We start from the raw sequence: 14,665 nt of genomic DNA, 5'->3' as shown, positions 1-14,665 counted from the left end.
AACTCAACTGCTCCATGTGCACCTAATCTCTCTCTGTTCCCACTGAAAATGTACGAACCAGAGGCTGTTTCCACACCATGCAGAGGACCACGTATGTCAGCCCACTGCTTATCAACCTGTGCCATCCAGGGGATCTGATCTGCCAAACTGAACTGGAAGTGGGTGACATCTTATGTAGGATGGTCTGGTAATAAGCTCGAGGCAGGGCACCATGGGTCTGTGGAGAATCGAAGGTCTTTACAGGCAATGCTACCATCATTATCTCTAAGGAATTCCCAGGATGTCATCCATTTATGCCCTACATCTCCAGAAAGAATAAGCAGAAGAGCACTTTTGTTTTTTTTAAAGGGAATCAGTGTGCAGCCTTCACTGTACTATGGGAAACTGCTGTGCACATTTCCAAACATCCTTCCACTCAGCACAACTAACAGAGGTAGTTAAGAAGTGTCAAACACTGAAATCCTGACTTATTTATCCAAATAAGTAGTCAAGGCTGTGTCTTATGAAATCCAACTTTAACCTGAGAAATCTTCACATTGAGAATGGAGAGATGCCTTGGTGTATAAAGTGACTGTGTAAAGCCATTGAGTTCAGATCCTCAGAACCTGTGCAAAAGCTAGATGTCAGAGCTTACCTCTGTAACTCCAGGGCTCCTACCCAGAGATATGGGTCATGGGACAAGAAAATTCTTAGAAGTTCCTAGGTCAGCTAGCCTGGAGTACACAGTGGTGAACTAGAGACTGCCTCAAGAAAAGGTGGAAGGCAAGAAGTGACCCCTGAGTTTGTCCTCTGACTTCTGATATACCTGTGCCCTACACACACACACACACACACACACACACACACACACACACACACACACAATCTGAACAGGAAAGAAAGCCTCACATAGCAGACAGTTGCTCACAGCAGAGTATGTGGTGTAGCAGGACAAAAGTTATATAGTTCTGTGGAAGAACACAGAGGGAGTGAGAGAATGAGAAGGCAAAAGGAACTTTTAAGTGATGAGTATCAAGACACTGTGAGAAGCCACGCTCTCTTCAAAGGATTCTTGTAGAGGATCAGCCAGAATATGAATGAGGGCCAGAGAATGGTCAAGGCCAAATGAGGAGTATAGAGAAATAGGGTATGCTGGATGATAAAGACCTGGATCCCAACTCAGTGGGGACTGGGTTATGTTTATAGGGGAAATGGCCTATGTTTGTGGTTGACTGCATGATCAAAAGGATCTTAGTGGCTGAAGGGGACCAGGTAGTAGAAAAGCCCCAAGCTATGCTCCAATTTGGGAGCAACTGGGAAGCTGCTTTGTTGAGTGAGGGCAAGCGTGGGAAGGAGAGGCATGCAAGAGGTGGAGCAAGCGCTCATGAGACAATGGTGACAGGATTGTCTCTGAGACCACAGTCCTTAACTTGGGAGATGACCAGTAACTGCATAAGGGATCAATAAGACATCAACTAAAACCAACACAAATGGTTTAAGTTGGGACTTGACAGGCAGGCTAGATATGTTTAGAGACCAACATGTGAAGTCACCCAGCAGAATTCTCACACGCAGGCCTAATGCACTGTGCGGCAGAGCAGGGAACAAGCATCTTAAAACCAACTGCATAGACAGCGGGATATGCAAAAAATTCAACCCATGAGTGGAAAACAAATGCAAAATATTAATGGAACATTCCTCTGGACTGATTGGACTTTGGAGATCCCACAAAGATGCTTTCGAATGTGAAAGGAGAGAGACAAATGGGCAGAGAGTTCTCTAGCAGGTAAACATGGTAAATAAGCACACAGCCTGAGGACAGCCTAGAGGCCTAAACACAGTAAGATGCCTTCTAAAATAGGCCCATGGGGAAGAAAAAAAAAAGAAACAAAAACTTCCACTTCATCCAAATGCTTAGGACTCTTCTAACACACAGGCTCACGGACACTCTGATTTTAGCACAGCCTGCATGTTGAAGATGACATTTTATGTCTTTTTTATAAATGGGATGTTACAGTTGGAAAGGGGGTAAGTTAGTTTAATCACCAAAAGGCCTATATTTGGGTAAAATGTTTAACCCAGAAGTTTTAGTGATTCAAAGCCATGGAAAAAGTTTTTCCCCTTTCTTACTTACCACGCTTAAAATGAAACACTGGCAGTTAGGTGATCTAAAAAGACAAACCCCAAGAAAGAAAGCTTTGTCAGACAATTATGCATGCTATTCACTTCCCAAATCTGAGAACCACGAGTTGATTTGCACATTAATCAGCTCATTTGATGCAAAAATCATCCCTAAGTTAGTAGATCTGTAAAGTTGAGATAATTTAATTTGGGACGGGGTATTTTAAAATGAGGAAATTATTTTAGTCTTTTTATTTTCAGTTGCAAGTACATATGTGAGAGTGTACATGTATGTGCACATGTGTGCAGGTGCCTGCTGAGGCCAGAAAAGGATGTCAGATTCCCTGGAGCTGGATTTAGCAGCAGTTGTGAGCTACTGTAGATACTGGGAACCAAACTCTGATCCTCCGCAAAAACAGCAAGTGTTTTTAATCACTGAAAGTGCTTTTTTATTCTTGACTGTCAGGAGTATTAATTTTCTACCTAGTGTTTAGGAATGTGTCCAGGTGTCTCTTACTAAGACAGTGAAGTAGCTGGGCGTGGAAGCTCACATCTGTAATCTAGCAAGTGGGATGCTGAGACAGGATTGTGAGCTTAGAGCAGCCTAAAGGACACAGTAAGATGCTGTCTAAACAAACCATAAACAATAAGGGATGCAAGTGATTTCTCTGCCCTCACTTGAATGCCTGTACCATTTCTTCTCTTCCCTCACTGTTTGTGTTGTAGACTGCAGGCCGCTCCGTCTTCCCTCCCTTCCCAGGTTCTCCACTGACTTGGCAGATCAGTTTCTCCACTTCATTTTATCCTTGTTGCCATAGAAGATGTGCACATAAGCTCTTTCCATTTTAGGAGCTTTCTGACTCATTATAAGAGAACATACAGATAGCAATAAAAATACCAAAGAGGGGTGGAGGCAGATAGCTTCAAGAACCTCATCAACTTTTCCAAATAGCTACAGGAAGTCTAAGCTTGCTGAGTCTCTTCTGGGATGTGTGACAGTCTCCTTTTGAACCCCCACCTCTCTCCCTCTCTCTCCTTCTCCCTCTCCATCCCCCTCCTCCTTCCTCTCCCTTTCCCACCCTTACTCTCTCACTAGATCCCTTTTCCTTGACATTTCCAAGAGGAACTCAGCCAGAGTTTGATCCAATATAGCAGATTAAACTACTAAAAATATAATGCAGGAAGGTTCATGCTGTTCACAATGATGGGAAGTGATTCTCTCCACCAAGTGGGTTCCCTATGAACAGTAGCTGGAAACGTCCCCTGTATCAAGCACTGAGAGAACTTTCCTGCCTGCTCCCCAAGAATCATGGCTGAGGGACAGTAGAGACTAGCCCATGGGGACATGGAAGGGACCTCCTAACTCTGGATACCACATTGCGCAATCGATATGTTCATTTCAACTCATTTATGGAATATTTGAAAATCTTACTGAGGGAGAGGAGAGGGCTTATCCTCCTTGATTAGCTTCCATGACTGGAACCATTCCATCCTAAAGGACTGCAGTTGATGCCAAGGGGAGCCACCCCACCTGAGAGAGAGCTGAGGCCCCTATATTTACAGCAGAACATCGCTCAGGCCTTTGGGTGTAGGTTTAAGCTTCATCTCCATCTGCATTCTCAGAAATAAACTCATGATTCAAGTGCCATCAAGTTCAATCTGCTCAGAATGCGAGAGTGACTGCCAGGTCCACACAGCTTCTCTCAAGTCCCAGTGTCTCAAAACAGAGGTATCAGTGTAGGGAGACTAACACACGGCAAGTCACACAAGGACATGAGCTCAGATGCAAACCAAGTTGTGTGGCTCCAAATCAGGGCTTCTTTCATTGGATGGAGTTGTTCATCACCCACGTGCTCAGCTGCTCACTGCTATCTCATTGCCCTGCTCCTTAGCCCATACAGCAATCCTACAGCCTTGTGTTGTGGAGATGCTCTCTGTACAGGACGCCGACAACAAACCAAGGTCCAGTATGGGGAACTAATGAGTTTCCTGGACCTACTTACACATCATGAATGAGGGGTTACTTGAAAAAGTGTAGAGAACTCCAAGTGGCCACAACACCAGAACATCTCACCCCAGCCCAAATGATGATCTCCCATAGCTGCATGGATGGTATTCCCCCATCAATTAACCTTCTCCAGTCTGTATACTCTAGTACTCCCCGAGACCATGAGTCAATGGACAATTAGGGCAAAATGACATATGGCTGGCCAAGAGGTACTTGAGGGAGTGGTGCGAATCTAATGACCCTCCATCCCTTCCTTCTAGGAGGGAACATTAACAAGCTAGATCTTGGGGGTCTTTTGCAAGTAGTGGCAGCTGTTCTGCCAAGGGTGGTAGCTTTTAGGTTTGTAGGCAGTATTCTGCAGCACTGCTCCTGTAGGCTGGGGAGGTAATATAGGAGGGTCCTGTTAGGGCCTTCATGCTGTGTCATCCCATGACAGGAGGAAGAAAGGTAAGAGAGAGGAAGACTGTCAGTACTGACAGCATCAACCCCACTCAAGAAGATGAAGCCATTGTGACATAATTACTCATAAAGGCATCACCTCTTAGTGTAATTAAAGGGGTGATAGAAATTTAGGAGAGGATGATCATCAGACTACAGCATCAACAAAACTACTCCACCCAGGCAGTATGGAAGGTGCTTAGCTAAGGGGAAAGACACCAAGCTTGACAAAACACACATCTCTCTTTGGCTCAGTGTAGAAGCCCTGTGCATCAGCAGACAGACCTTCTATATTTACCTCTCCTGACTCCAGGAGTTTCTAGAAGGTGGCGCTATTCTATTCCATAGAACTTGAGTTTGGGATCAGGTGAGTATTTGCACAGCTACCACAGTCTAGCTGTGTGATGTGTGTGTGTGTGTGTGTGTGTGTGTGTGTGTCTGTGTGTGTCTGTGTCTGTGTCTGTGTAATTTCATTACAATAAAGCAGTTTTAAAAATAAGAACTTGAAAATGCAATGCAATGTTCTGTCTGCTTAATTTTCTTGACTTCTGATTTTTTCTCTAAATCATAAAATATTAATGATGAAAACCCCACATATCCTGATTTTAAAGAGTAGTCATTCTTGACTGAGATTATCAATTCCAGAACCTTCCTCCTATTTTCTAACGTGATACATGTATTACATAAACATACCGAACATAAACACGGTGTCACTCTAAAGCAATGAGTGTTTCAGTTTCACATTGCTATCACAAAAACACTTGATGTGACACAACTACCCAAAACTGTTCACTCAGCCCACGACTTTGAAGTTCCAGTTTGGGTTGAGGTGCCACATTGATTCGGCTCTCTGGTAAGGGACACAGAGGAGCAATGATGACAAGAGTGTGCTATGGGCCAAGAAGCTTAGAAATAAGAGACTGGAGTCCTACAGTACCCTGTGAAAGCATACCTTCCGTGACCTGGGGGCATCCTCTGAAGCTCTACCTCTTGGGGGGTCACAGCATGCATAACCTGTTGGGGGATACTCATTTAAACCACAGAAATGGGGTATCCTATACATATACATATTCTAGTTTAGATATTAAATAATGATCTTAATTTTGGGCTTTGACCATAATTTTATTAATGATGCTTTACTATGATTATGATGAGGCATCATTTCTGCTTTGTGTATCTTTCTTTTGTGACAGAAAATTGCATAAGAAACAGAAACATTCTTACAGGGGCATAGTCAATCTGGTAACATCAATCTTCAATAATAACTGACCTATTAAAACAGAATTATGTCACTGAGACAGGAAAAGGTAAAGCTAAAGAAGATAATTAGATGGGTGGTGTTGGCATATACCTTTAATCACAGCATGGGGGTTGGGAAGCAGAGGCAGGAAGATTTCTGTGAGTTTCAGGACAGCCTGGACTATACAGAGAAATCTTCTCTCAAAAACAAAGCAAAAAGGTTATTACAGGGCTGGAGAGATGGCTCAGCAGTTAAGAATACTCAATGCTCTTCCTGAGGACCAGGGTTCAATTCCTAGCACCCACATAACATTTCATAATGGTCTATGGCTCCAATTCCAGGGGATCCAATGCCCTCTTCTGGTTCCTGAGGATATCAGGCACATATGTAGTATAGAGATATACATACATGCAAAACATCCATACACATAAAGTGAAATTAAAAACTTAAAATTATTTTAAAATGAAGGCCTAGCATTTGAAGTTATTTTTTTTTTTTTTTTGGATTTTAGAGATTTAGAAACCAGCCCATTTTTCTTCTTCGTATAAAAGCTGCTGTAAGAACAGGAACCTCCTGAGTATAGAGAAGGGAGATCCACCAGTCCTTTCACTTACTCATCTTTGCATCAGTGAAACTCTGCAGTGTGCAAGAGTTAAATGATCATTTTCCCTGGAAATGATCTCTAGGTCTCCATGGAGAGCAGTTTGGAATCTCTGTTAAGCACCAGCACCATCATAACCATCACTCACCGATGCTCTCTCCTTTGCCGTCTTGCCCTGTGTTTCTACAGTGCTTCTAGATGCCTGAGGACCCCTGCAAGATCATCCCTTGGCTTGCCCCAGACCCTCAGTTCAACTCTGCTAATAAGTCATCAGTAGAGCTATCAATTCTCTCATCACTGGCTGAAATGGGATGAGTAGATTTCTCCAGTTTCACAGAACACGGATACCTGTTTAGCGGTTGTTCTTTAACTTCATACATTCTATCCAGAGGATCAGGAACCACAGCCACCATGGTTATTATTGAAGGCTGAGCACAATAGCTCATAAACACCAGAGTAAATGAATATGCATTAAGGAAAGAACAATGAATACAATGCAGAGAGGCAGGGAAGTGGCTCAGTGGGTTAAACCTCTTGCCGAGGAGCCTGAATTCAGATTCAGAGTATCTATGAGACAAGCTAGATGCATATGCAATCCAGAGAGATGGAGGATGTAGGCAAATGGCTCTCTGGGAAGCTTATGGGCCGACTGACCTCGGGTATGCAGAGGCATAAGAGTGACCTACCTCGATACCATGGACATAGAGAACTGATTCTCAAAAGTTGTCCTTGGACTGGCAACTTACATAGTAGCACACTTGTGACCATACTCATACATACATCTCTCTCTCTCTCTCTCTCTCTCTCTCTCTCTCTCTCTCTCTCTCTCGCGCGTGTGCACACACACACACACACACACACACACACACACACACACACCCCTATAACACCACATCTCTCTAGCAGTCACATAAACTTCCTCTTTTTGATTAACATGTTTTGTTTTTGTTTCTTTCTGAGCAGCCCTTGTGATCTAAGCAGTCCTATGTCCTCATCAAGTACATTCTTTGGTATCTATTGGATCTCCAGCAACATCTTCCTCAGCAATCAGCTTAATGGCAGCAATTTTGGTAACTGGCCTCGGAGATAACTGCACATATCTTAGGTTGTATAAGGCACTGTATCCTAGAGGATTTTGTTCCCAACAGCAAAAACATCACCATGGCTTTTGAAAACTGAGATGTTTTACTATGAAATCCTCATGAATTAAGTGAGCACTCACTCACTCCATGAGTCACCTTCAGGGTGATACAGGAAGGAAAACATTTGGTTATGAAAAGCTTCACTTCCAATTATGACTTATAACATATAATTCCAGGAAATGTTATTAGAAGACACAAAAAATGTCTTTCCCTAAGTAAAAAATACAATAGCAATGACAATATAACTTTGAAATTACTTTTAGAAAGTAGTATAGGTGACATGCCAGGTGAAAGGCACCATGTGTGAAGCCTGACCAGCCAGGAAGGTGCTCTGCCTCCCTGTGGGATGAATAAGCTCCCAGCATTTAACAGAGCATACTTTCAGTGATGAAAATTCCATAAAATACATTCAGAAGCCTTAACATATTATTCTGATAACCTGATATATATCATATCCTGTTATACAAACAACAAACATTGTATGTGTGTGTGTGTGTGTGTGTGTGTGTGTGTGTGTGTGTGTGTGTGTATTAGATACATAGTCCATATATATCACGGAAAAGATATCTTTATGTTTTAATCAAGTGTATATTGTGTGTGTGTCTGAATGAGTTTGTGCACCAGAGTACAGTCTCCAAGAAAGAAGAGGGCACTGAATTCTCTAGAGCTGGAGTTACATGTGTATGAGCTGCCATGTTGTGCTTGGACCCTAACACCCCCTCTCAGGACGAGCAGTAAGCACTCATACCTAATGAGCCAGCTGGGAAATGGATGTCTTTGTGGTGTTGGCCATGATGGCTACTTAATGCTTAAATTTGAGGACTAAAATGTTTGGGTTTTCTTAACATAGGGAAGGTGAGGATCACACCAGGCTCTTCCTCATCCACACCTCTTCTGAACCAACCTAAGCAGAGCTGGGAGAAGTGTCTCAAAGGATTTCATTGAGAAGCACACTTGGGGGTTACATGTCTTCCCTCTGACTGATGCTATATATTTAAAAAGCCATCAGTTTTAAAAATGTGTTTTGTGTTAAATGGTGTCATGAGGCTTTTCTCTGGTCTTTTAGAACCATCATCTAATGGTTCTGTGTCATCTTCTCTTGCACATTCATGGACCAAGCAGATCAGTTGTGAAAGCAAGCCCAAATAAGTAGCCATTTTTTTTACACATTCCCATATGATCAAGACTAAATTTTAAGAAAGAAAGGAAGGTGTAGTCCTCAGTCTATAAGGTGAGCACGACTTAAGAACATGTCATTCTAAGTATTTAAAGAAATGAAAAATCAAATGGCAGGAATAAGCACATCAACATTAACTCCCAGGGATGATTTTGCAGTTCATTTTAACTCTGACTATACTTTCAAAACCAGGTACATGACACTGGCTAAGTCATCTCATTCTCCCTTTTCATTTTTGGGCAAGAGCTACTGCCTACATTCCTCTAAGCTTTGGAGTTGTGTTATTAGCATAACTCAAGGCCAACACCTAGCTTGTCCCTAATCCTTCTCAGCCTCAGGACACTGAGCATGGGTGAGAGGACAGGGGGACAGAATGAATCAGCAGATCAGTGGGAAGGATCCAATGTCAGTTACCAAGGTAACCAGCCAGCCACTGCATCACGCCCTGACACACACAGAAACAGAAATTTTAAAAAAAAATTAAGATTTTTGGGAGTATCTGGAAGGTGGAGTGCTGCCTCTTGCATTATGGGTCAGGACACTGGACAGCAAGAAGGAAAGTTCTACAAAGCAGACAGCTGGCCTCTCCCCAGAGGAGCTCTGCCTTAGCTCAGCAGCTCACTGGAGTCATAAGGTCCCCAAGAACAAAGGTTGACTGTGTTGACTCGGTTGAGTTACACATGGAGATCCCTTCACAAGAAGCTCAAAAGACAAATAGTTTCTGTTTTCCGAAGATTCTTTAAAAGGGCACATGTTTCCTGCCCTATCTTCTCCACATCTGTCCAAAAATGCTTCCTGAGTGTGAGGACCAGGCACACATGCCTGCAGCTCTAGAACATGGCCCTGTGGTCTCACCAACACCCACATAGGCCAAGGAGGCAGACAAGTCCTCAAAGTGCACTGTTCCTCTCTTCTCCCTCTTTTTGTCTTTTTTTAAAACTCCATGTGCATGAGTGTGTGTATGAGTGTGTACATGAGTGTGTGTCTGCATGTCTGTGTATCACATGAGTGCAATGCCGAAGAGGCCAGAAGAGGATGATGGGTCCTGTGGAACTCGAGTTACCACCAAGCAGGTGTTCAACCACTCAGCCATCTCTTTAGCCATCATTAGTCACTGTAATCCAAGCAAACTTGTGTTCTAGTAATTAGCAAGGTAGACTTCCACCTTTTAAAAAAGTCCTTTATAAAATAAAAATGGGATGAAAGTAATGCTTTTGATGAGGGGCTCAATATAACAAAATACTAGTGGCAAGAAAAGCTGTTTTTCCCCATTATTGATTGCACCAAGTATCATTCCTTTTAAGATATATATTTTATTTATGTCTGTGTGAGTTCATTTGCACTCCTGTACAAGTGTCCACAGAGGCCAGAAGAGGGTATCAGGTCCTCTGAAGCCAGAGTTATAGGCAGTATGTGAGTGCTGGGGACATAACCCAGGCCCTCTGTAAGTATAGTAAGGACTCCACTGGGGAGCCATCTCTCTAGCTCCAGAAGGATCATTCTTGTCACCCTATCCTTCTATGACATGGGACTGTGACTCTGGACTCAGGGACCCCACTGAGACCCATGGGGTGTTCCCACTGAATACCCTTCCTTGTGCAGGGGACCACAGTCACAGACAGACTCACAGGATCTCCTCAGTTTAAGAACCTTGGTGTCTTCAGGTGAATTTAAAGTAGTTTAAAAAACAAAAACAAAAACAAAAAACATGTTTCCAAAACCATAAAGTAAAATATATGGGGTTTTACCCATTCCAAGTCAATCTCGGTGGTGGTCATAGAAACTATTATTTTAAGATTCCACTCACATTTTTCTTCACTTTCATGAATTTTATAATTTTTTCCTTTTGAAAGAGTCTCAGGCCATGAAGGTCACAAGCCAGTTGGACAGTCTGTGGCTTGTTTAAAATGCCCCATGCCATGTCCAGCTGTTGGCCTGAGGTGTCCTTTTGTTTTCATCCTGCTACCTCACTTTGTCCTGTAGAAACACATTTCTCAGTTCTGTTTACACTGAGTACATACAACTTCAAGGGAGGTAAGAAATTAGACACTTTAGGACAGAACCCTGTCTGCTTACATGGTGCCACAAATGTTCGAGACTCCTCACATCATTTTGATAATTGTCCAAGTAAAAGGGTACCCTTTAGGTCTCCACACCATCCCTCCCAGCTCCTCCACCTGGTACAAAGAAGTGGCTTGCCACTTCTGAGCAAAGGGAGAGCCTCACTCATGAGGATGTCACACTTCTTCAAAGACACTGCACATTCCTCACAAGGAGGCTTTGCCAACTTCAACCTTAATGCCAGCACAAACTAATGAACTCCACCCCTTTTTGACGTCTTACTGACCAGAGCAATAGTCTCTCCTCTGGAAGTATTTAAAGAAGAGACTGAGGTGAGGCCAGAAAGATGGCTCATAGGCAAAGGTGCTTGACACAAGCCTGGCAATCTGCATTCAATTACCAGAGCCCATGGAGAGCCAACTCCCACAAGCTGTTCTCTGATCTCCATACAGTGTGTTTGCATGCACGCATGCACGTGTGTGCGGACACACACACACACACACACACACACACACACACATACATGATAAATTAAAAAAACATGTAAGGTTATTTTTTAAGAAATCTAAATCATTCTGATGAGCTTATTCTGAGAATTTATAACATGTTGCTATTTTTTGGTAATATAGTATGCCTATTATATTTTTTATCATATCAAACTGGAGTTATAAATTCATTAGTGGTTTGAATTTGGGAGAATCTCATTAAAATGATCCCCAGAGGGTCATCCATGCATTTATTTTTACTACCACTATTTAAGATTGGTGCTGGGAGATTATTCAATCAGTGAAGAGCATGGGGATATGAATGAGATCCTCAGCACCCATGTAATTAAAAAAATATATATCTAAGCATGGCTGATGCTCCTGTAATCCCATAGCTGGCATAGCAGACACAGGAGGTCTCAGCCCTTGCTGCTCTGGCTGACTCCATGAACTCCTGGTTAAGTGGACGACTCTGTCTCAAACAATACAGTGGAGAGCAATCAAGGCAAACACAATGGCCTGCACACATACACACACAGATGTGTCCACATACACATGTACACACATGAACATATACAAAGACTTGAGTTGGAATAACACCACTGAGGAGAGCGAGGTCTGAACAAGTAAGACAGAGAAACAACAAGAGAACAAAGAGTGGTCACTACATACAAAAAAGGACAAATCAGGTGATGTGAATGATGGAGATACCATGGGACCCACTTCAGCTGGGGTCAGAGTTACTGCCCTGTACTGAGAATTAAACCTTCCAGTGCCATAGGCAAAAGAGGATCTTCAGTGGCCAAGAATAAACTCACCATCTGAAGTTAACAAAGTTTTACAAACTAAGGCAAAAGAAAGCAAAAAGGACAAAGAGGAGCTAAGCTTCTTATACCATAGAAATAAGAGGTAAATATTTGGTTTTCAGAATTAACCTAGAAATGCAAAATTCTATACAACCAACTGTTTATACTTATTTCACAAAATACAACATAAGTGAGTTCAGCCTAATCCTTCTGTTGCCCCCAGAGTAAAGGAATCACTATTCATTGGGTTGCCACTGTTAGGGGTTGGATCAAGTCCTCCCCAAAGACATGTTGAGGCCCCAACCCCCACGTACCACAGAATGTGATTGTATTGGAAATGTGGTCTTTGCAGGTATCCTTAGCAAAAATGAGCTCAAAGGGGAGCAGTGTGGTCCTTAACTCAGTGACTGAGTCCTTAGAGGAAGGGGAGAGTTTGCACCTAGAAACACAGGCAAGGGGGCTGCCACGTACTGGCAGGTCACAGGAGGCCTGGCAGCTTTCCCCAGTCACTAGTGAGGGATAAGGAGTTGTACCCAGAGTCTCAGAGGGGTCCAGGACTCCCACTGGTTAGAGCCACCTAGCTGTGAGCCTTTGGCATGGCAGTGCAGTCTCACATAGATAGCTTTGTGTTCCAACTTAAACCCATGCGAGCCTTAACAACAGGCTTGGGCTTGGAGAGCTGCTGTAGCACAGGAAAACCTTACCTGCCACATAGTCACCAAATCCAATGGTTGTCAGGGTGATAACCACAAAATAGATGGCGTCCAGAGCGCTCCAGCCTTCTATATGCTTGAATATGACAGCAGGAAGAGCCACAAAGAGAACACAGCCAAACAGGATGAAGATGATGGTGGAGATGATGCGAATCTTGGTCTGACTAACATTCCATTTCTGTAGAGACAGAGTCATGGGGGAGACAGAGGTTACCGACATGCCCACAAGAAAAAGCGACACAGTACTGTCATGTGAGCACCTTGCTTCCTGCCTTCCTGTCCTCCCTATTCTTTATAAACCTATAAAGTCTTTACTCTTTAGAATTGAGTACAACATAAACAATTCAAAACAACCAGTGTCAATAAGTAATGCTATTTCACACATACATAGCTTTGCCAAGGGTGATTTTTTTTTTTTCAAAATTATAGTACATTTGCTCATTTGCTGGGAGAGCATCAACAGTCACTCACCTGAGCCACTTACTGAAATCTGTCTGTGCTGTGGACATGAGGCTGACTGTGGACCAGGTACAGCTGAGGAACATGTGACAACTGAGAAGCCTGGGCAAGCAGTACATGGTCACAGCTGGGAACTGGGAAATGTGGACAAGGATACTCAGTTGACTAGGACATGATGCTAAGAAGTCTGCCTTTCAGTTCCAGACGAGCCAGCTGCCTGTGGGACTACAGTGCCATTGGAGCTGTAAGCAAGGGTGCAAGTTCACAGCCCTGACACACCTGTCACCACAGCACCTGTCTAGTTCTTTACCTGCATCTTCAGTAAGAAATCCTTACAATGCAAAGTACGGAATGTGTCTGACTCCAGCTCTTTATTTGAGATTAGTCATTTTCTTGTTCTCTTTTGAAACAAAGTGTCCCTATGTTGTAAACTTGCCTAGAGCTCCCAACTCAGTCTCCAGAGTGCTGGGGCTGCAGGTGTATGTTACAATAAGCCACACTGGTAGTTATCTTGCATTTTTATTTACTGACTGACTCTGTCCTATGCACTGCAATAGCTGTAGATTATAGTCCATGCCCCATGCAAACAATTGAATGGGGTGATGAGATGGTTCTAAAGATAAAGGTGCTTGCCACCAAGCCAGAAGACTAGAGTTCAAGCCCAGGACTCACATGCTGGAAGGAGAGCCAACTCCTATAAATTGTCCTCTGACCTCTACATGAGCAACATGGCATTATACACATACAAATAAATAAGTGTAATTTATTTTTGAAAGGAAAACCATTTAGTAATAATAGGCTGAGATCTTTCTAGAGATCAACATGCATAAAATCACAAATTGGAAATGACGGCAGGGAGCTCTCTCATCTACCATCTTCATCTTATGGGAGCAACTTGAGTAAATTCATATCTTGAATGTTGTTCCAATGTGCTTGACATCCAACACCATGACAATGGGAAGGGTATCACAGTGAAGGCCTGAAGGTTTGTAAATGACCAGTAGATACCTGGTGTGGCCAACAATGTGCAGGATGGAGAGGCAGTCAAAGGTTTGCTGAATGAGGGAATGAATGACTCGTTATTACCAAGTTGATGCAATGTCTCTGCCTTCCTGATGAGTGTGAATAGCTAGAGAGTCTAACATGGAGAAGGAAAGGGAAAGTCCTACTTTGAAATGACAATGTCTCATCGACTCCAGTAGTAAAATGCTCAAGAGCCAGTTTCAATCTTAAGTAGGAAAATTCTCTAATGCTAAAATTGAAATGGTGAGTCAATAGTTTTATTTCACTGTTAGAACCATGAATATGTGTTTCACTGAAGCTTATATGAAATGACAAAAAAAATATATAATTGAATTATAAATGCAATGCTTTGCAGTACCAATGAGAGAAGGTTCTTTAACATCATGTGCAAATTCAACAATTGTATCCTTCC

General features: G+C 42.8%; 1 protein-coding gene across 6 annotated transcripts in view; it reads right to left on the bottom strand.

Moving 5' to 3' along the window:
* Positions 1-14,665, bottom strand: part of Kcnk2 (potassium two pore domain channel subfamily K member 2) — a 197,104-nt gene that overhangs the window by 40,164 nt on the left and 142,275 nt on the right. For all 6 annotated transcript variants that reach the window (XM_036202516.1, XM_036202520.1, XM_036202517.1 and 3 more), the window contains one exon: positions 12,763-12,949. In XM_036202516.1, the coding sequence (XP_036058409.1) occupies positions 12,763-12,949 (187 nt within the window). The remainder of the gene's footprint in view (positions 1-12,762; positions 12,950-14,665) is intronic.

The sequence above is a fragment of the Onychomys torridus genome, chromosome 11, assembly GCF_903995425.1.
Source record: "Onychomys torridus chromosome 11, mOncTor1.1, whole genome shotgun sequence".
NCBI lineage: Eukaryota > Metazoa > Chordata > Mammalia > Rodentia > Cricetidae > Onychomys > Onychomys torridus.
This window is presented reverse-complemented; position numbering and strand designations above follow the sequence as displayed.